At 40.8% G+C, this 22,284-nt stretch overlaps 1 protein-coding gene across 3 annotated transcripts in view; it reads left to right on the forward strand.

The window, feature by feature from the left end:
• Nucleotides 1-20,041, forward strand: part of LOC111247631 (uncharacterized) — a 100,393-nt gene extending 80,352 nt beyond the window's left edge. For all 3 annotated transcript variants that reach the window (XM_022798812.2, XM_086983813.1, XM_022798813.2), the window contains 3 exons: nt 4,073-4,253; nt 15,411-15,945; nt 16,872-20,041. In XM_022798812.2, coding sequence (XP_022654547.1) covers nt 4,073-4,253; nt 15,411-15,945; nt 16,872-16,986 — 831 coding nt within the window. In that variant the 3' untranslated portion in view covers nt 16,987-20,041. The remainder of the gene's footprint in view (nt 1-4,072; nt 4,254-15,410; nt 15,946-16,871) is intronic.
• Nucleotides 20,042-22,284: the final 2,243 nt, after the last annotated feature.

Raw genomic sequence — 22,284 nt, forward strand, 5'->3', positions numbered from 1 at the left:
GTTTATAATTTTTGTTTGTAAACAACTAAATCATGTCAGGATTTGCCTGACATTCGCATCTCCGGCCCATTGCTAGGTGAGTTATTGGATAAGAAAATCATCCAGTTATGATTCAGGTCATGTGTATAAACTATCACTATCGATAATAGTCAGCGTGCTGTGGTCCTTGAAAAAAACATTTTGTTTTCCTTATAGGTATCCAGCTGTTTGAAAGCTCAACTTAGATTCCATCAGACGGCTGACTCAGAGTTATGTGGCGAAGTCTGTCTACGCTCGGGAGCTTAAACCCTCTGGGTGCTTGATCGAAAAGCTTATTTTTTCCTAAGTGGGGTTGAACCGCATGAAAACTGGATGTAATTTTATTAAATATCAAAAAATTCTGCCTAATGTCAACTAAAGCTATTTTGAAGTTAGCTGTGTTTCTTCTAGGTCGTACAAATCAAAGTTTCTTTACGGCGCAATCACACGGTATTATCGAAAAAGCCAAAAAAAAAAAAAAAAAAAAAACATGACAACAAGACACTAAAAAGGAGTGATTTTGAAATTTACATGTAATAGCTAAACAAAGGACATGATTGGAAGGTTGAAAACGTGTAGAAAAGAGTATTCTGATTGACACAACTCCGCATGGGAAAGGGTACTAAGAGAAGCAGGTGGAGGATATTAAAAAAAAAAAAAAAAAAAGCATTTATGACTAAGTTAAAATAAATATTTGATAGAACAGATAACATTTTTGTATCTATTAATCACGTAAGATATGAATGAGTTTAATTTCAAGTGGAAATTTCATTAATGAGCTTGTTCCGCGACGTCGAAGCAAGCGGGAATGCGTTTCCTGCTACGTTCGTTTTACGGAAATACAGAAAAAATCGATCATGTTTAGGGAAAATACGTAGTGAGTTCTGCTGCATCCCCTTAAGTCAGTTGAGCTTTCAACTGTTGGAGCCATATATGATAAAATTAGTGGGCAGTGGTCGAGGCGGAATGAAGTCTGGGGCCGAGCTTCACACACTCTGATCGACACTGCTTCGTGGACCCACTTGGGCGTGCACAGCATTAGGCCAACCCATTTCAAAAAAAGTATTGAGCTCAACTGAAAAAAATGAAATAATACCATCACAACTTTTACTATGCAAAGGAGTCGTTCAGTATCTAATTTTAATGAACTCATGTTGTGTTAGACGTCATAGGCTACATCATACAAAGTTTGACCCAGGTAGCAGCCTAATAGCTATGTACGGTTAAAGTATCGTTGATCGTATATTACAATGCACGTTAAATACGCGCCGTATCCATCTGTTTCATTACCGGTACTGAGGTTAGCGCCATAGATATTTGAGATCTAGCGCGTTTTCTTCTGGTTTATATTCTCTACTATATATGTCATGATCGATATCGCAAAGAGCTAGATTAATAGAAAATAAAAATGCAGAAGTAATTCTATGACTGCTTTCAGTAGTACTGTGATAATCGATCTTTTGTACTTTGTGCTTTCCTGTAATTGCAACGCATCGCTTGATTTTAACCTAACAGTTCAGTAGACCCAACTCATTCGTCTATGTGTTATATCTTGCGCTTAAAAATTGAGTCTTGATCACAATCTTATTACTTGGTCGTATTACTACTTTATGTATTGATAGTGCAATGGAGTAGTCTAAGCTCAGCCTCGAGAGAGGTGTTTGCCCGAACATATTCTAGTCCTTTTTACATCCTCTAGCTTCCTTTATCAGAGAGACATACTCTGTATAGATAATTCAGGGTTTCCGTTTGGATCCCCAGAGTAGATTTTGTTAGTGCGATTATCTATGCCTATGCCCAGAATATGAGAAGCGCGGTCTAGAATATGCCTACCGATATAAGGAAAAATGCAGCACTTTCGAACGATCATCTTAAAGCGCAATAACTCCAGTGTTGCCTCCTAGGCATGCAAGATAGATTTTAGATGAAATTTACAGAAACAAACGAATAACGGTATAAGGGTATAAGAAGGAGGTATTTATTTAGTTTCGGACACAGACAGCGCGTGGAGACTCAAAGCATAGTAGATATCGAACTGTGCACGCATATACAAGCTGAAAAACATGTCTGACTGGCAATTTTGCAAACAAATAGCATGGTGCCTCTACGATAGGCAACTGGGTTCAAATGTCAGCAAGCTAAACAGAAAACAACAACGACAATGTTCTAAGCATGGAAACTATCCGGGTAGTTCTGATGCCCTCGTATAGGACCAACCAAATATTTCGATGATGAAATGAAGAACGAAGGTCTTCAGGCGTAGCGTAACCTGAGATGACACCGTATTACGCTAGATTCGATCATAAAGCAACGATCTATTTTAACAGTACGCATTTACAGCCTAGCTCGCCGTAGATTTAGCGCGGAGCTGACCCCCGAACACGCCGTCATTTACATGTAACAACATCACAAGTGTAGCCAGCGTTGCATTGGTTCCTGTAAGGGTATGCGCGTCCAAATCGTACCTGAACGCTATTTCAGGCTTAAAAAAGGGGCGTAGCGCCTACCTTGTGCAAAAAACCTTTTTGCACATTGCTTCATATTACGGCCCCGAGTAGTTCCTTCTTGTCAGTTGCGTATCTTGTTATCACACGTGACGTATAAGAGAGAACAGCATGATTCCGAACTTTCAAATAGCTCTGAGAGCCTCGGAAGTTATTAGTTGCTATATCGTGTATGGTGTATTTGTTGGCTTTAATTAATAAATCGAGAAACGTCCATCAGTAAGGTACGTGTTAAGGTGTTACCATATCTGACAAAATGTTCATTTCACGTTTGCTAATCTTAAAATTTTAGCCTTTAGTCAACAAGGGGCCATGCTGTTTGTTAACTGTTCGTATTTTCAACCGCTGAAAGAGACTCGGAACTCTTATGGCTATTATTGTTCTGCCACGATACATAGAGCAACTCCAACTGTAATCGATCGCTTCTCTCATTTGAAACATATACGTCTGAGTCTATCGCAAAAGCTAGTTGGCCTATAGCCTATATCTGTCTCAAATCTTTGCCCACATATCATCGTTAATGGAGCGGTCGTGTAACGCTGAGCTAATGCTAGAAGCGACACTTTTTCCGGTACCATTCTTTGAAGGCAATATTTGCTAGTTTTGTCATTTGTCCTATACGAGGATTGTTGTGCGTTCAGTTATTATTTACAAAATTATAATATATAATAATCGATGACGATGAGAAAAGAAAAATTGATCTTTTCAACTATTTTTCACTTTATCCTTTAGACAAACACATTCGAACTAACGCTGGTCAATTCAAAGGTAATGGAGAGGCATCATATATATATATATATGGCACTTAAATTGGGATTTGCTCGTACGAACCACTTTAAAGCAAATCAAGCAAACGGAGATACCTTGACAAAATCTTTAACGTGCGCTAAAGGCGTCGCCTTTTTGATGGCCATATGATGTAATCATCATTAAGTGCGGCTACAACTTCCCTGTGGACTCCAAAACTCTTATATTATTCCCAAACAACTTCTTAATAGTAACAATGCGCCAGGCATTACTGATTAGCGTAACTATACTGCATACAAAATATTCCAACAAAATTAAAGTTTGGACTCGCAGCACGCCAAAGTGCAAGCGCTCAAAATAGTCCAAAAATACAAAAGGCGTGAAAAGTCTGTCAAGTGTTGGAGCTTATCTAACCGACCCAATTGATATTTTCCTCCCCAAAGAAGACCGTTAATTTCTATGTTAAAAATGGCCTTTTAACTAAGTTTGGTCATTTTCTGAGTCGTTTACACCCAGTGAAAAGTTCCCGCTAATTTTTCGAAAATCGCATAAAAACTGGCCATAACGTAAAACTACATTCGGGGCAAGTGGTCTTTCTAGTTTTGGGAGTTAGTCCAATACGAAGAGATTGACTAATAGCTTAAATTACGGAAGGGACGTGTTGCTTTTTACCATGGGGGAAAAACTTTTCCAAACTCAAAAGTGGCAAATGAACCCACGTCCGTTGCAATAAAATAGCTCGCCAAAATATATTCTAATTTACATATCGTATGTATATATTATTATTACCACTGTTATTATAGGAAACGAGCTCTCTGTGCATCCATCATCAGTTACCGCACCATCAGATCCAATGCAGCTTCATAATCCCACACGTCGGTGGGACCTCCACCAGGAACCCCTCTTCTCCAAAGAGGCAACCGCAAGCTCAACAACAGCAAAACAGCAGCGGCACAGAAGATCACTCGACCACACAGCTGGCAGGTTAATACTGCCGCTTTCCAGATAAGATCATCTACTATATATGTCCATACTACCTTGATGATATCTCGTACATAACATTTCGCCCAAGTGCACCCGATTGCTATACTATATACATAGTGAACCTTCGAGCCTACTGATCAAACAAGAACGTTGTCATGGTTACATGGAACGTTTCCTTACCGCCGTAGCATCGATGAATATTCTCTGATTTTCTTCTAATTGACAACAATAGAAATTGGCGAACTCTAATGATTATAACGGAATCACTCGAGTGTGCGTGCATATATCAGATATGATGCATGCAACCGTTGAGCATTGCTAGACCATATGTCTGCTTGGTTTATGTGAAGGTCCAAGGTTACCGGCTAGATAAGGATAGTTCCTAAATGTCACTTCGAAATCGAGCTTGACGTTGAGTTTTTACACTTTTACCAGGGGACCTAATATGCTAAACCAGCTAATTTGTATACATAATTCAAGCCTATGAACTTCTCCGCGGTAGATAGACAAGTTATTTGTTTAATTCGTATGACTACTGCGATGGCGAAGGACCTATAAGTCGTCCTTAAATTACCTAAGAAATAACATTTTCATTTGCGAAACTTACAGACCATTGGTGATCTATGTTTGAATCCCTACGTAGACAGACCTCGTCTCGTACTGGGAACCCGCCGTCTAATGTAATGCCTAGTAGCTCAAGTACCGGACGTAAAACACGGAAGACAGTTTTTAAACGACCTATGTTATTTTCGGGGTTTGCAATGTTTTTCAAACGAGTTGCAATTTAGTGTTGTCGAAACATGTGGGTTGCTCAAGAGCTAAATCGATATTGCTAATGTGATGTAGGCCGATAAAGGCAAGCAAGGCCAAGACAATATCACCAGAAATACATTTCGCGTAATAAGTATTTTTCGCGTCATTTTTGAAGCCCAGTATATAATCTGATTGGTTATTATTAGTATCAGCTAGAGTACATTTCGATTCAGTGTCTTTCCGTTTCCTAAGAAAATAAGCATTTCTGTATTTGACGTTCCGTACATAACTATTGAGTACACCGAGTTTTCAGTTGAATACGAGGAAAAGTCAATGTTATATTAATGGAACACCTCTGCGTGTAAATACGTACGGCACGTGGATAGGTGAATCGAAGTTGCGCGCTCTCGCTGTGTGATCTTAGTTATTTACAAATGTAATCGTGCGCGGCTTTGTCAAGCCCATCGTGTTTAGCGCGCTTTTTTAAACCACAAATCATTATTATAAGTAATTCCTGGCTTGCACCATACTGTTTGACCGTAGATACAATAATATCTAAAAAAACCGAAAGCGTTAAACTGACCAAGACTCGAATTGTGTCTGTCATCCTGCCGATTTTGAAAAGCAAAGCTAACTACACGGCTGCGCATTGCCGAATGAGAAGCAACGTGAGTTGAGGAAGGTGATCTTAAAGGTGCTGTTTTACCTAAATTCCTCGTTGGAGACCTATGAGGACTCCCTTTTGTTCTCTAACCTGCTAAGAAGACCTGGTAGACTCGGTTGGCCCTGATAGATCGGTAGATAGTAGTACTGCCCGAGTTGTCTCAAAAGATATAAGACTGCCATCCTTACGGAATTGTTCCGTAAATGTAATTAGCACGGAGGAGAAAGGCACGCGCAAAAACAACCCGGCCAAACCGTGAAACATCGTTTTGAAACTGCTGTACTCAACCGCCAGCTAGCGAAACTCTGTCATTTGTAAAGTTGTCTCTTTTCTTGGAAGATGGCTTAAAAAGCAGAAACTAGTCCTAACACTGTGACCCTTGCCTGTTTCATTATTCGATTCTAACTAACAAGTTAAGTTCGTCTGCTATAGCAGCAAACGTTCTACTGTCATCTAGCCAGAGATCGCAGATCACTGTGTTGGTCCCTCTCGGTAGCCCACTAAATTAAACTATAATCGAGATAGTCCTTTCGTAGTGAACGTCGACTGTGTCGTTCAAACGCCGGTCTACGGGTCGACTACGCGTAATGTGTCGCTGCAGCTTAGAAATAAAGGTGCCACACAGTTTTTCAAGCGAAAAAAGGCCGCTTGTTTGTGCAAAATAAAAATAACCTTTAAATAATGGCGCCATACTAACCTAGAATAAATGTAAAAAAAAGAGCCACATCTGTTCATATGGAGTACGAGTTGATAATGTATATGTAAATGTATATATAAAACAGCGCCGTTCGTCGTCCAGGGTATATACTGTTATTAATCCTAAATCGCTAATATCCGGAAGTCATTAGGCTTGAGCCATACATACGAGTGAAGGTTGGACAGTCGCACGTTAATTATACTTTTGTAGAGACATTAAATAGGGCGATGTTTGTACTCTTGTCGTGCGTTCGGCAAAACACCAATTAACGCCCAGAAGCAATTTTCTTTGAGCTGCAAACATACAAGCTTCTACGGTGTGTGTATTTACAGGCCCAGTTTCATATGTTCTCAAATGTATTTGAGAGCAGAAGACCGCCAATCCCTAGAAGCCAACGCATTGCTTGACCATAACTGTAGTAAACCGTCACCGGGTGTACAAACGGCGATGCAGTTTATATTGTAATTAAGTTTTTTTACAAGTATATAGAGGTCACGCAAATAAATATAGCAACACAGAGAACGTGTTTTTAGAAACTGATTCAATAGGGTTTTTGTTTACAGAAATTGACTATGTGCACTCGATCTAACGCGTGCGGTATTTGCTAACGTGGTCCCGGATGATGCTCCATTGTAATACCGCTGTTGCGCCATCCGCCCCACGGAGCCGTGCAGTTACTTACTGCCTCTGATGGGCGACCGTTTTTCTGTCAATTACCTATAGTTCTTTTAGTTGACATTTACTGAAGTAGAATCATGTTTGTCTATTTGTCTTGACGCAGCTAGTAACTTAAAGATCAGTGGACAAACGAATTGACACTTTCGAACGACTGACGAACATACCGAAATGGCCAGAGTGAACCGAGGGATTTATACAATGTATCTTTTTAGCCAGTTGCCAGGATATGATACTCTTGTAGAGCTCCAAATTGCAAATGCACAACCTCCCAATGCACCTGATCAGTGTTTCAACTATATTTTTGATCATCAGGTCCCACTGCGGTTAAGGCCATTTTTATCTAACCCTTTGCTCATGTATCGAGAGAAATTATGAGAAAAAACTCTCACTGACACCGATTGAGGACAATATGTTCTATTTTTGTATAGTAGCAGTATCTGCGAACGTGACAATATTTCATGTGGGCCAATCGAGATAGACAGCTAGAAGTATAACGACATTGACGTTAGTCAAACAATATGAACACAAAAACCAGTCTTCGCTGAAATATAACTAATGTTTGATTGGTTTTTTACACTGATACGAGTATATTCCATCGTTGCTGCGTTCCTTTCAGTCAAGATAAATCTAATGTATTCGTCTGCTTGCCAGTGCCGAATTAAAGGACGGGTCCTACCTCGAATCAACGTGTTCTCAGGCGCGTGCATCGTTGTCTGAGGCCGCAATCTTTCTGTATTGATCTAAACGGCAAAGAGGCCAAGTCAATTATCTAAATCGATGTATACAGCCTTTTAACATCTCGCACCTGCAAGCTTGGAAGAATTTCTCTTACATGTAAGAACTACATTACTATGGGCCTGGATAGTGGCAGATTTTGTGTAGCGGAGCGCCGTTCAGACTATCCGCTCACATGTGCAGATTGGCTCAACTATGTACGTTACACACGGAACAGCGTTGCTGTCCTGTCGAGCCTGCTATGATAGAACATGCCTGCACGACGTGTCTCGTTGCGCAATCTATGTATGTCTAGTAAAAATGGCTCTTTTCGAAAAACCAAAGACATGGAAAATATCGATGACGACATGTACGGAGTCGATGTACAACAAATAAATCAAATATTTTGTAAAAGCTAAACTAAAAAAGCTAGAGTTGATACAGTACGTTCCTGGGGCAAATAGCTTGGTTGTACAACAAATCGCCCTTTTCCTGCTAAAAAAATTTAGCGTCCATTGTCCCGTTAAGTTTTTTTAAGGAGTAGCATTTTATAAATTGCAACGTGGTCCACTTGGGTGTCGGACTTGACGAGACCCTGATTTTGTAATGAGTCCTCCTACGACATCATGATCTCTTCCGCAAATCGGGACAGACCTCTTAAGTTTCTATTTCGATGAATTATAAGAATTCTCGACACCGGTCAACGTTTACTAGTCAATCAAACCTCGGAAGAAAAAATTCATCTACGTACCTAGCGAAAGATCTCGGGCTTTAATGCTAAGAAGTCGCATAACCTTCCGGATGTTGCTGTGTGATATTTTGGATCCCATGGAGCCTTCCTTCACGGTTGCCAACAAGCTGCGAAGGTATTATATTATGAAAAAAGATCACGGAGATTGCTTGATATATACGTTCCCTCATAATACGATGATGAGTTACCTTAGACGAAAGCTAGTGCGGTAATAAATTGTTATCATATCAAAGTAACATGTATGGGCCGATATTCGTACGCAAAGCTATCTATAAAATTCGTTGAATGACGCAGTTGAAGTGATACAAGTGTTAATTTATAGGTTGGTACTTGTCAGGCTCAGCCTAAATATATAAGTTGCCAAGTTATGAGCAACGAACTCGGGAGAACTTCGTGATTTTTCATTATATCAAGCACAGTAGTAGGAAATGACGACATGCTTCCGATATGTCAAACATTTTTATTATTATAACACACATCAATAATATCGGGCAGACAAACGTTGAGAGCTACGCTAGTAGGACACCAAGGACGCGTATTTTGCATCGTCTATTTTAATGTCTTTACTAGCAGGAAGTTGTGCCGTATTCAAGGCCGAGAACCTGACCAGAGACTGAATATATTTTAACTGGTGGCCTGGCAAATTGTTCTTGACAGTTGCGTCGGCCGTGGCCTTTTCATGTATTATTATCGTAGACAGCGCTGATACGGCGAGCACCTTCCTTTCTATTCCGGGGCCATCGTCGGGCTGACTGTCCTTCCTGGAGCGGCTGAGTGAGCAAGTGACGCCGAATAGCTGGCAAGTTTTTCCTGTAGCAGGTTTTGCATGGAGTCCCAGTAGGCTGGTTAACTGCAGGACATCAAGAGGTTCGTTACGACGGAAAGATCATCCGTGTCCGAAGGGATTTAGGATAAAGAAAGCGTTCAGCGCCGCAACAGTGCTCGGGGCGTTCGTTATAAGCTACCGCTATTGCTGTCGAAATTAGCAATTATGAGCCAGTTAGTTGTCTAACTATCACGATCACGCTTACTTATTTGTATGTCGTGATTCTTAGCCACTCTGCAACACTTGGTACTCAACACAAAACACGAGGATAACACTACTTGAGGATTACAAAGGCTTCGCGGGTGAAAGCCACTGTCACGCACTTCATCGATAAATGACCATATCGGATAATATAGTGAATAAAATCCAGCAAGATACTCACGGATGACACCGATAAGATTGTTGTCGTCGACACTGAATCAAGTAAGTTTGCTAAGTATGCCGAAAATAGCGATGACTTTGGCTAAACTCGAGGCCTGTCAACGATGCCGGAAAACAGAAAGTGCCTTTGCAGCCTGGCTAAAGTGCTGAAGGCGTTGAATCAGGCTTTACGTCAACATAGGCAGGAAAACGAATTGAAGTGAATAGCACACCAGGTTCGGACGTTATATTGGCCATTGCTACAGGGGATCTTTCTTTGTAAAGACTTTCCTGACATGGTTCCCATAGTTGCCACGTGGATTGTCAACCCTGGCTATTTTCTTTTAGAGTTGAAGAAAGTAAGACCTAGACGTCTGCTGAAGACACTGCAAAGGCTCAGAAACTTTGCTGAAGAAAGGGATCTTCTGTCTGAGAATCGGAATGGCTTCCGAAAGCACAGATCGGTGCTGACAGCAATCGATAGGGTTCTCAGAAAAACTGAAAAGGTGAGGGAAAGCTAAATTGTTAAAAACTAACTGATGTTATTTTCATAATCCTACCTTTAATTAGCCTATCATTGTGGAGAGTGCTCACATGCTTGAAAGAAGGAAAAGGTTTTTAATGTTTAGTCTCTCTAGTCTGCTTGACTGTTTGTGAGATAGATTGGTGGTCAATAGGTAAAAAGTTTTTTCTACAACAGCAAGAGTTCCTCAATGGTCTGTCCTAGACATCCTCATGGCATAAGACGGAACGCTAGGATTAGATGATTTCTTTTGTGGAGGTAGAAACCATTGTCTATACAGGTGACCTCTGTACTATATATGGGCTATACATTGTATGGGCTATATTTGGCTCCTGCGAAGTCAGAGGTTATATTAATCATGAACAGGAAAAAATATTGGCTTTTTAGACTCACTTCGGGCAGGAAAATAATACACCTGGTCAAAACGACAAGACACTTTGGGATCCATTTAAAGCATGCAATAAGTGAAATGTATTACATCAGTAAAATTGTCGCAATGACGACCAGAGCCGTCATGGAAATTGCCTTGCCAGAATGCTGCTAAACAGCCGTAAACCACAGTAACGAGTTGATTACGCTTTTTAGAGCACCTATCTTTACCTGAACTTATGGGGTTACGGTTATGTAGCCACTTAAAAGTGCCTAGCAAATCCTTGCTGTTAGGGTTACCCAAGACTACCACACAATTAGTACAAACGCGGCTTTCACCGTGGCAGGTGCCGCTTCCTAAGATCTAAGAGTTAAAGAGGGGCGTGCTCCCGGGTGAGATCTGACTAATGACGCGGAAGGGAAAGTCTCGAGAATATGGCAAGAAGAATGGGAGCTGATACTTAGTTTTATGACGGGAGTGGCAGTAGGGGGCACCATCCCTAAGATAAAGTCTGGATGCACGATCAGGTGAAAGCTAGCTTACTATCTCATGCAGATCCTCTGGGATCACGAAGCTTTTCAAGGCTACCTTCACAAAACTGGTAAAGCCCCAGTGGGCATCTATGCACTCTGCACTACGGGCCCAGAAGATACACCACACTACAGTCTGCCGACTTGTATGGCACTTACCCGCATTAAAGAAGGACACATCGCGGGGGAGATAAGATTGTACCTAAGAAACGGCATGAGGGGTTTTATGCCTGTAAAATTACGACTTAATTAGAGCAACATGGCGTACGATGCTTCATCAAATTTGGAGGACACATCGGGTGGTCAAACTTTCATTCAGGGAGCTAGCTTATCTGTAGAGGTGGGAACCTGGTTAAGGTAATCCGCTGGCACTAGTCACTCCCTCCTATTAGCCTGTAGTACTGTCAAATGGGCTGATCTGGGCTGATTTGGAGTGAATCTTGAGAGGTTAATTAAGAGCTAGTGAATGGTGATTTCGACAGGAACGAGCCCAACGGGGAAGGTTGAGCCTCACACTCGGCTCACATAAGATAGGCGTTATGTTCTCGGGTAAATCTTCTATAAGAAGAAATAATAGAAGGCATTACTTTTACAGCGATTATAGACCTATTGCAAATGAGTGAGCAAGGGCAACCGCTAGCGAACTATTCGAAATAGCTGTTCGTTCCCCAATGAATGTAAGTGGTCATCGAGGGCCAGGACATCGGGCAGAATTAAATCGGGGCAACAAATGCCTGCGCTGGCAACAGAGATGACGCGTGTTTGAATTCTTGGCCGATGGTATGCTACACGCCAGACATACGTAGCCACAGTGAAACAGTGAGTGAAGAAGTCGTCCCAGCTAGCGAGCATGCCCCACCGGTGGTAACTCGTAAGTTGGGGGGTTTTACGAAAAGTCCATCAGCCTGGTTAAACGCACAATATGGACATTTCGCCCTTTTGCCATAAAAGCTGATCAAATTCAGGTAAAATCAGATAGTAAGTTGTCTGTATTTTACAGCATTTACGTCCCATTTAGTTTGGCAGTAGGGACCAAGGCTACCTTTTTTAAGCTGGACCACCGCCGTTTTGGTGAAAATTGCTGATAGCAACCCAGTGAATTGTCTAGACGTGCCATCAGGTTTAAGTAGTTGTCTAGTGTGATTGTTAAGCAGTCGAGATAAGCAGTAGAGAGCTTGAGTCGTTATAGTGGCTTCAATTTACTTTCAAATAAAGCTCTGGGCTTTGTTTGACATAGAAGACATGTTGAAGAGCGAATAGTAAATATTATGTAATGATTACGTATATAGAAGAAAACTACGTTGTGAAACATGCTGTTTTAACTTGGAATTTGCAAACAAAATCGGTGTTATAAATATAGTTCATTTTGCAATAATATTATTAATTTTACTAAGCACCAAATTTGAAATACCGATTCGCAGGACACGGCTACAGCAGATAAATGGCCTTTGTTGGCTAACGGAAACAATAGCCTGATCATATTCTATGCTTCCGTAATGAATTTAGTGCTTAACCCATTGGCACAGTCCACGCTTTATACTAAATTTCCGTCGAAGCATAACCAACGTACGAGTTGTTTGTATTAGAAGGTTAAACGTATGATTGCTTACAATATAATTCAGTAGACCGACCTTTGAATTTATTATATTTTTACGATCGGCGAGGAGCAGCGAATATCTGCAAGCTCCTGAGCTGATAGGTATTTTGAACGTGAAGTTTATAGAGCAACTTGAAGAAAAAATGCGATCTTCTCAGGACTGGCGAAGAACGAAATAGTTACTGACCGTGCTTGCTTTTTGATAACGCCATGGATTCCTCTTATATGAACAATGTCAGATATATAGATATTTAGTTCTAATATACGACTCCATATAATGGAATATTCGAATAGCTCTGCTATTCCTAAATCTTGACCGCTTCTTATGGTTGTGTCGGTGCGCTGTGCCGCGTTTGTGACCAAGGCCTTTAAGAACATACACCACCCAATGGATTCATGAAGAAATAATTTTCCACTACTTAAAATTCGTAACTTGAGCAATCTAGCAATTCAATATGGGCGTAGAAATAAAAAAAAAAGCACTTGTGAAGCATGAGGATTGATCTCTATTATATATATTCAATGGCAAAGTTTTCAATGCTGCAAAATCCGAGCTCGAGTAGAAAAACTCAACAAGAAAGGGGATAATCCGGTAACGTTGTCACTGTCGACGACGTGTTTTGACCGCAAAGTCGAGGAGAAAAGTGGCATCGACCATTGGCATTAGAAATGGGTCGAGGCAAAGTGAGGGCAATACGGGAAAATTTCGGAACCAGGTATTTCCTTCTCGCCTAATGTAATACATTTGGGCACAAACTCTTGCACTGAATACAAACAAGCGGAATCAAATGCTGCTACTCATCTCTCTAAATGACGGTCTATATTGTTTTTGAAATTGCCGGGTTAAAGCTGATCATTTTCATGCATGGGCCATATAAAGAGGCGGGTAGTCGTTGTGCCCGTAATTAATACGAAAACTACTAGACGTGTTGAAAAGTATTCTTAATTAATTAGGCTGTATTAATTCAATGATTTCTATACGATCATACGTCGGCACCAGCCAATAAAAAGGTCATCCAATAGATACATGTATATTGATCGCACAGTAGACCTATGCTGCTCACCCAGAGAAGCCCACACTTGGTCATCAGAGGAGCTGGATAGCGATTAAATAATAAACATGTTCATAAATTGTAGCGTTTTTATTACGTTAAAATACATTCAAATATTGAGTGGACTTGCTAACTTTTTAGACACGTCCGCAACGTATTATTTGTGTTTTTATTCGAAGTTTTAGATCCCCTAAAGAACGAATGATCTAATTCTAGTAGCAGAAACCGATTGTTTATAAAATAACATTTTCATACCTAATAACATAACTATGGCGATGGCTCTAAATAAGGAAGTAGCCAGATCATTCACTCCAGATACTGGCGTTGTCCTTGTATGCTTGCATTATATACACTTATCCGACAAAATGGTCCTTCCAAGAAGGTGACTGGAACGCGTCTACGCGTGCGATGTTTCTAAATATTGTATTATGTGTTTTTATATAAAAGTGAACATAACCACAATGAACGTAGCGTCTAGTTTTGAGACAGTTAGTATTGCAAGTACATTATGGCTAACGATGCTATAATACGATTACCTCTGCTCAATATGGCCACCGATTGGCGAATGGGAAATGGATCATTTTATGTAACACTATCTAACTGGAGGATCTAACTGGTCACAACTTCTTTCGATTTCCTAGTTTTCGGTTCGCACGAGTACATATTGCGTAAGTCTGGCTAGTTCTGTATACAGCTTTTGTTAAGGAAGGAGTCGGGTATTCATTGTTAGCCACACTGTGCCTGATACGATAGGTATTACGCATACAGGGGCACTTGTTTGGCAGCCTATGAGGCACTAAGTAACTAAATTGTATCCTCAAGTAAGGGTTGAGCCAGTTTTTCAAACTTCCGTATCATATATTGCCGTCAGCGACGTGCAAATTCATGTAAATAAAGACAGCTAATTTGTTACACCTCAAAAACTCGCTTATCCGGGAAAAACATAGAACGATCCTAAAGAATAACAACGATATTATACAAATGGAGCTGTAATACAAAAAACACATTGTATTTTTCATAAAGCAGGCAGCATTTGATCAACACATTTATCTGTACAAAATGGCATAGAAATAGGCCAAGAGCTATATATCCATGCATAGTGAACACCGCATGCAAGTGCCAGGAGAGCCTTATATAATTATACTGGGCTATTGTGTAGAGTGCATTTATTATAGTCCGTTGGGAACGTTAGGAAACCTTTCGGAGCGAATCAGGCCATGTCGGTAAAATCGACTGGTCGGGTTTCAAACATCGTCTGGAAATAAAAATTACCTCGTCTTTTATTTATATTTGCAAATGAAAGTCACTATTACGTTGGGCACGTATTTACATAGCAAAGTAGTAAAATAAGATGAGCTGAAAGTTACTTCCAAAACTTCAGATTTTGTTTAATTTTTAGTGGGATAACGTGATTTGCGAGAACTCGGTTATTGTTTTCCCTAAAAATACATTATTTGTTTAAATCACAACGACTTGACACTAAGCATCCGGCCACCGCTGGTCAACATTCTGTTTCTTACAATGTGCTTTAAACAAGTTAGTTAGAACCTTACCGTGTAACATCATTGTTACAGGAAGTTTCTCTCATTTTCTTTTGCGTTTCTTGGCATCTCTTTCCCTTATGTCCTGGTCAATTTATCAGGCGCGAGTTACTCATCGGAGGTAGGCGGCGCTCCCCCTCTTTCGCCACGACTGCCCTGGCATTTAGCGAAGGAGGCAACCGTGTTTGTTCCGCCCGGTCACCAGACCCCGATGAGCTTGCAGGGCCTGCAGAGACTCCATCACCACCATGTACACCATCGTGGGCCCGGGGAACTCCCCATCCACCACTTGCCCGATCAGTTTCACACACAGACCCAGAATACGATGCCGCCCAGCTCGGTGCCAGAAGGACTCCCGCATATCCATCTGGCCAACGCAGTTGTTCAGCAGCACTCCCCAGTCCAGGGGCAGGGGCAAATACAGACAACACCGTCAGGCAGCAGCAACAGCAACGACACTCACCAGGGACAGCAACAGCAACAACATCCGGATATCGACCGGATTTGCCTCTCGCGTCACCTGCAACAACAACAGCAGGGGTCCTTTGGCCTTCAGAAAGGCAGCGGTCAATTGGCTTACGAGGCTGGCGGCTCTTCTCGGAGCACGCACTCCATTCATTCTAGTTCGTCTCCGAGGTGAGCACAATAATAAGGGTGGTGGTAAAAATGAGGGTAGAATGATTAGGCATAATCGTATTAGTGGAGGACCTGTCTGTAATCTTGGAATTTTTTATACGTAGAATTAAGTACTATAGTATATTTTATTGTATTAGTGACAAGTTTTAAAGAAGAACTTGAACGTCTAGCATATTCACTGCGCTGACTGGAACACGAGTGTTTTGTTTTGTCGATTTCCGTGGCTAGTCCAAGCGATAGGCCTAGCCAATAGGCCGAGAAATAGTTCTGTAGAGGATACTTCACTGGTCAAAACATACATATTTTTTATCCTTTTCTAATAGATAATTAAAGGCAGAAGTTTAGAAGGCACAATTTAAGCGGATAGCTAAACATTGTGGGTAGTGCGTAAAGTGCACGATATCCAGCACCAATCTGTTGTCTGACGTTTATTATTGCATAAAATACAGCAGTCCGTCAAAGCCGTATCGCTCGTTGTAGTGATTAAATAGAAATAAAATCACTGTTGTCTACTACGTTTGGGCATCCGTAGAAAACACTCATTCCGCAGGGAAAAGAGAGGATGCATTGCTAACTAAATAAAATCTAAAAAAAAAATCATCTATGGTTGAAATTTGATTGGGAAATTCGCGAGAAATGCACGTGTTTCAAAAAGGAGATATTCTTAGCAAATGTGAAACACTGGAAAAAAATATTTGAAGACGACAATGTAGAAACTCAGTATAGCCGAACCTTTAAGATGACTTTGTAAATAGGTTCATAAACATTGAGCGTCACTCAGAATTCGTGCAGTGCATAAACGGCATTCTGAGCGACACTCAATGCTTAAGTTTTAGGACAACTGCTACTTGACTACTTAGATAAAATTCGCTCGATAAACAATACTTGTGTCTCAAAAGCTATTTTTTACCGTTTCGTCCTTCCAGACGATGTGGTCGATGCAGTAGTATCAGTTCATCCCGGGAATTGGCCTTCAAAATGGACACCATTTCTTCCAACCGCTCACACAGCACCTCCAACCCCAGCAGCCCCAGTCAATAAAGCAGGGTTACCCAGAATCGTTGACATCCTAACTTCTCTTTTGTTTTGCCTGTTCCAAAAAGACGGCCGTCTATTTGTTCAACAATGCAACATTCGGCAATGTGATACAAACTCGTCAAAAAGATATGACTAACCGCTATGGACATCACAGCGATATAGATCAGTTTTAAAGGCATGTATAAATAATAATCGAACCATCAAGTAACCTGAAAAAATGCTACTCGTAGCTCAATTTCGGGCTTCCGAGATGCGAGAAAAGCAAGGAGGGCGAGGGTAAAGGTAACACTTTCAGAGCAAAAATAACCGAACTCGAGTAGAAGGCAATGCTGACTGTGAAGCTATGACAAGAACAGATGTCCTCAGCGCAACAGGCCTCGGAAAGCGCATGAAAATCGGATCCGTCAATCGCTCTGGAATTGCTCGTATCAGATCTGTTCACCATGCAAGTCACCTGAGCACCTCTTGCTGTTAATGGAGAAACAAGAAATCGCCAACAAGGTCAAAGACAGAGTCGAAGAGCTCTAGTTCGACTAACCTCGATCTCAGACGAAGGTCTAAATCGACAGTCTACGCCACGCCCTAGACAATCTACAACCGCTCACTGTCACAATTCACGCTTGGCGTACCCGCCATAGTTACTTGCTGGTGACATACATCGAAAATATAAACACAAGCAAATGCAGCGTTGCATTATCGGTGCGTCGCATATAATTAGTTGCTAATTGTTGCGTCCTGTCTTGAGGCCCACAGCGCTGCAGAACCAAGATGAAGACCTAAGCCAATGGTGACGTGTCGATTAGTGTGCATTTCATGATGTGTGAAATACACAAATCAATGAACGAAATAACAACACATTGTGAGTGCTTACTACATAGATGCTATTTATTTCTATACGTAATTTACGATTCCTTGCAGTATCGGCAACAATTTCCCACAAACAAGATAACACCGGCAAACAAAAGCGAACATCGACCCCTCTGCCAGCATGTGTGTGTATGCAATATCACTATTAAATGATAGGGGGCGCTTCCACAATCATGGGCGCTTCCATAATCATGGGCGCAAAATTAATCAGTGTCCAACAAGGCACGGTATATGCAAAAATTGAGAAATTTCCTATATATGCTGTAGTAGCAGAAGTAGAACATATGATAAAATCCATTTTCTGCCACGTTAATCACGCAATGTTTGCTTAAATTCTCTTCTTTTGTGCCTAAACTAATAGAAGGAGCAAGACGATTAACTAGCTCCGACGGATCGCAAGTTTTCCTATTTTAGCTAAATCAGGAAACAACACTTTGCTACGGTCAAGTGTGCATCAGTAATAGTATCATTATGGTAAGAAGTATAGCGTCGAGCTGCAGCATATCTAGCTATATGAACATATGATCCTATATAAACCCCCAGCGAAAATATATAAGGCAATTATATTTTTAGACACCTATAAGGTAAATGCATGCAGCAGGATCTACTTTATATTTGAACACAAATTGCTAGCTATATACGACGGGTATCTTGCTATATATACAGGCGACGTTGTTACTAAGCAAGTGTACTATAGATATGACTATAGCCAAATCAAACTACACTTACTGCAAAATTCGTTCTCAGTTTTGAACTATTGTCGGCCATATTGGAATAATGATGTAGCATGATACAAGCGACATAAATAAAATGAAAAACGGTTATTACTTGATAACATGTTTACATACCCGACTAGGGTAACGCTGCTACTGCGAAGGGGAAGACGACGACGACGACGACGACGAAGAAGATTATGATGATGAGGATTACTAACTCTTATCATAAAAATGTTAGTAGTAATATGAAATTAACAATAAAAAAAATTAGTATAAAAATACTAGTAGTAATAACAACTACATAATTATTAATGCAGTTGTTTTTAACAACCATTCAAGTTGAAAGGCTGAAAGAGTTTAAGATCAGTGATAACAGAACGACGATGATCGACTATCATCTATAGCAGTGCGACGCTCGTCGTGCCAGAAGCTCTATTCGATAACCTAGGGCAGGCGAAATCTCTTTTGTAGTTCCACCTACGTATTTATCAAGTAAATGCTACATGCAGGACTGAAACATGTTGAACAGTTCTCTGATCCGAAGGATTCAATCAAAATAATTTACATGGACAGCGCTGATTCGTCGGCTGTGCCCGGAATTAATGCGCAGCTTCTGCGAGATACGACCGAAAAACGTTTTCTTGACGAATAGTTTTTTACTCGCAAAATATCATGGCTAATACGCCAACAGCCACTTGCTTATCAAGTTTTTATCTATTAGGCGTTTCCTTTTAAGTTCTTTGCTAAATTATGTCCATTGTGACAATAACGCGAACAATCACGCTCTGAATGGTACTCGATATAAATCCGAGGAAGAACTGTACCCGTTGCACAAATGGCTCTTCATCGAAAGCCGGAGAGGCGTTACATAGATCGGTCTACCGAGAGGCTTCTATCTGGCACAGATAACGTGCACCATTTTTCTCTAAGAAGTAGCAAGGATACACATGTGTTTTAGGTAAGAATTTAATGGGTACACCATTGGAGGACTCACTATTGCTAAGCTGTAACAAAACATTTAAAGGGTATGGCTATGGCTATGGTATCGAGGCTGCTATGCGAGGATTTATGTGAAAAATTAAAGTTCATGCGCAAGTTATGTTTAATCATTCATCCCATAAATTACCACAGAAGCTAGTTCTCAGCTCGCGTGTGGATAAACGACATGTGATGGGTGCCCTATATGGCTTCAGTATATGCACGTGATTACATTTTAAGGGAAGATGCCGGCGTGTGGATTTTAGGCCGCAGTAGAAGCTAAGACGGGAACTTGACGCAAGTTACATCCACTTGAATTGCCTGTATCAACCAAATAATCAAGCAGGATATCACCTGGGATGATGCCGCGGCTGTCACGTGCCATATTGAGAATAGGTATTCGAACAATCACGAGAACAAAGAAAAGACATTAATAGCACAACTTTCATCAGCTAATAATAAGAATAAAGCAGAAAGAAGATCAAAATCTTATTAAACTGCGTCTTCGTTTCCATAACTTTAGTTATGACCGGATGGAATAGAAATGTTAACATGTTGACGATGATAGACCACCGCCGCCTCTACGTATTGTGAGATAGGCGGCGGCGGCTTATCATCTCTCTCAAAGAGACAGAGATGTCATTTGGCTTACCGCAATTATAAGGTTATATATAGCAAGGTGGTAGGGGCAGATGTAGCCAGTCAAAACAGTTTCCGTACTTAGCCATTGGCAGCTATATACAAACTAGCTGATCAGATTGCTGACAGAGAAAAGGCTTAATAAAACGTCGTTACGTGAAATAACCGCTTGATCAGACACGCGACACTTGAAGAGCCTCAACAAACCAGTTTTTTTCGATCATTATCAATGATTAGGCCTTAGACATTTACGGACCAAGCAGTATGATTAGCCAAAATAAAAATTAGACTTAAAAGATCCAATCCATTATATGAAATAGTAGCTGATGAACGGCCATACATTATATATAAAGTTTGAATGTGTATAGAGTAACTTCCATTGGGAGATTTTAGCACGATTTCTCCGGTGAAAATACCGCGCTGTAACATGAACCTGTATGAGACCAATTGTATTTACGTTCAACCAGTATTTTAGCCGCTAGACCCATTTTCGGGTGGCCTTATTCGTTTGCTTAGAACAAATGCCCCATCCTAAATCACGTTAAATCGTCGCGGATGGTAAGACCTAACATGGGAAAACATATTGCGAATAAGGAAAGTAGTCAGATGCGAACATGGTTACACGAGTGGTGTGAGAATAGAGGAGGTCAGAACGGGAAAGCGTTCCGAAGTACCGTCGCGTGACTTACCATGTTCGTAAGTTACATTACGTAAGTGCTAGAGGTCAGCTAACGGCGGTCTCTAGTTCTATCATTTTCGAGGTATATCATTCATGTCAAATATTATTAGTGGACGAGATCTTAACGTAATTTTAGATAAATTATTATTATTATCGCTCTTCAACATCGCCTCAACTCAGTCAATACATAACCACCTACCGGCTAAACAAGGCGAGAATCTATACGCAGCCTTGCAACTGTAGTGCGTTTGCTATTACTCTAGAACACTCTACAATTTGCTTATTGCTCTAGGATGACACAATGCGATAATTAGATAATATCAATTATCACATATGTTTCCAATATTGACAACACTTGTTCTACCCGAAAAACAACGAAGAAAGAACGCATGATTCTTCACGATTACTTTTTTTTTTTATTTGATTGCGTTACATTAAATAGAACAGTCCTTCAAATGCGAGTACTACCGATTAGGTCAATTCATCTCAGTGTACAGTCTCTGCCAGCGACTCTGTGTTCAAGGCCTAGTCATTGTACCCAATGTTGTAAATCAGACCCTTGCTGCAAAAATCTAAAATAAATGGCACTATACGATAGGTTGAAGTGGTTTAACATTGGTCAGGCTATATTTTTGACAACGTTCAGATACTCGTAAAGATAATAGTTGAATCGATAGAATTGGCGCCTTAGTACGGTACTCAATTGTAGAACAGTCCAATGATGAGCATTTTTTCTATATTTTACATACACAGATACTCGGATTATTTGCGTGGTATTAATTGTCAGTAAACGAATGTTCTATGTGAACCTAACCTAATTTTGTGCCTGACGAGAAACGGCAAGCGAGAGTTTATCCAGGTAACAGTAAGCAGGTAACAGTATTCTCATGGTGGTCGTAATACGATTCTGATGACTGATGAAAACTGGCCATCTGAGGGACAAGGTTCTATTTAACATACGCTTTTTTTTTTGAGGAAAAGTAATTAGTAGAACGTGCTTAAGGCATCAATAAAAGCCCTGCTACACATGCCACATACAGCTCTCAAAACATCGTTCTCGATGATTTGAGCCCTACAACATATTCTCTCGTAGCCACCTTTGCGTCTCGGAAGGACATTGGTTTACGTTAGTATTTTCATTCTACTTGCTGAATAAAGGCCACGACCAACGCAAACCAACTGGCGGTGATTAGTTGGCCGAGATTCCGACTAATTAGGACAAAAACGCATTAAAATCAAGCAGTACGGACTAGGGGAGGGTCCTTAACAGCAGGTAGAATACTGAAAGCTCGTGCTGATATTTCTGCTCTCTGTCAACAAACATTTGCCTGAGCGGAACAAACGCGGCTTCCAGTTTCAGCACCTATAGTTCAGGTGCTTCGTAGAGTCGTGAGAGATGTGGCTTCAAAAGCGACGCCTACA

The sequence above is a fragment of the Varroa destructor genome, unplaced genomic scaffold, assembly GCF_002443255.2.
Source record: "Varroa destructor unplaced genomic scaffold, Vdes_3.0 BEIS01000003.1, whole genome shotgun sequence".
Lineage (NCBI taxonomy): Eukaryota > Metazoa > Arthropoda > Arachnida > Mesostigmata > Varroidae > Varroa > Varroa destructor.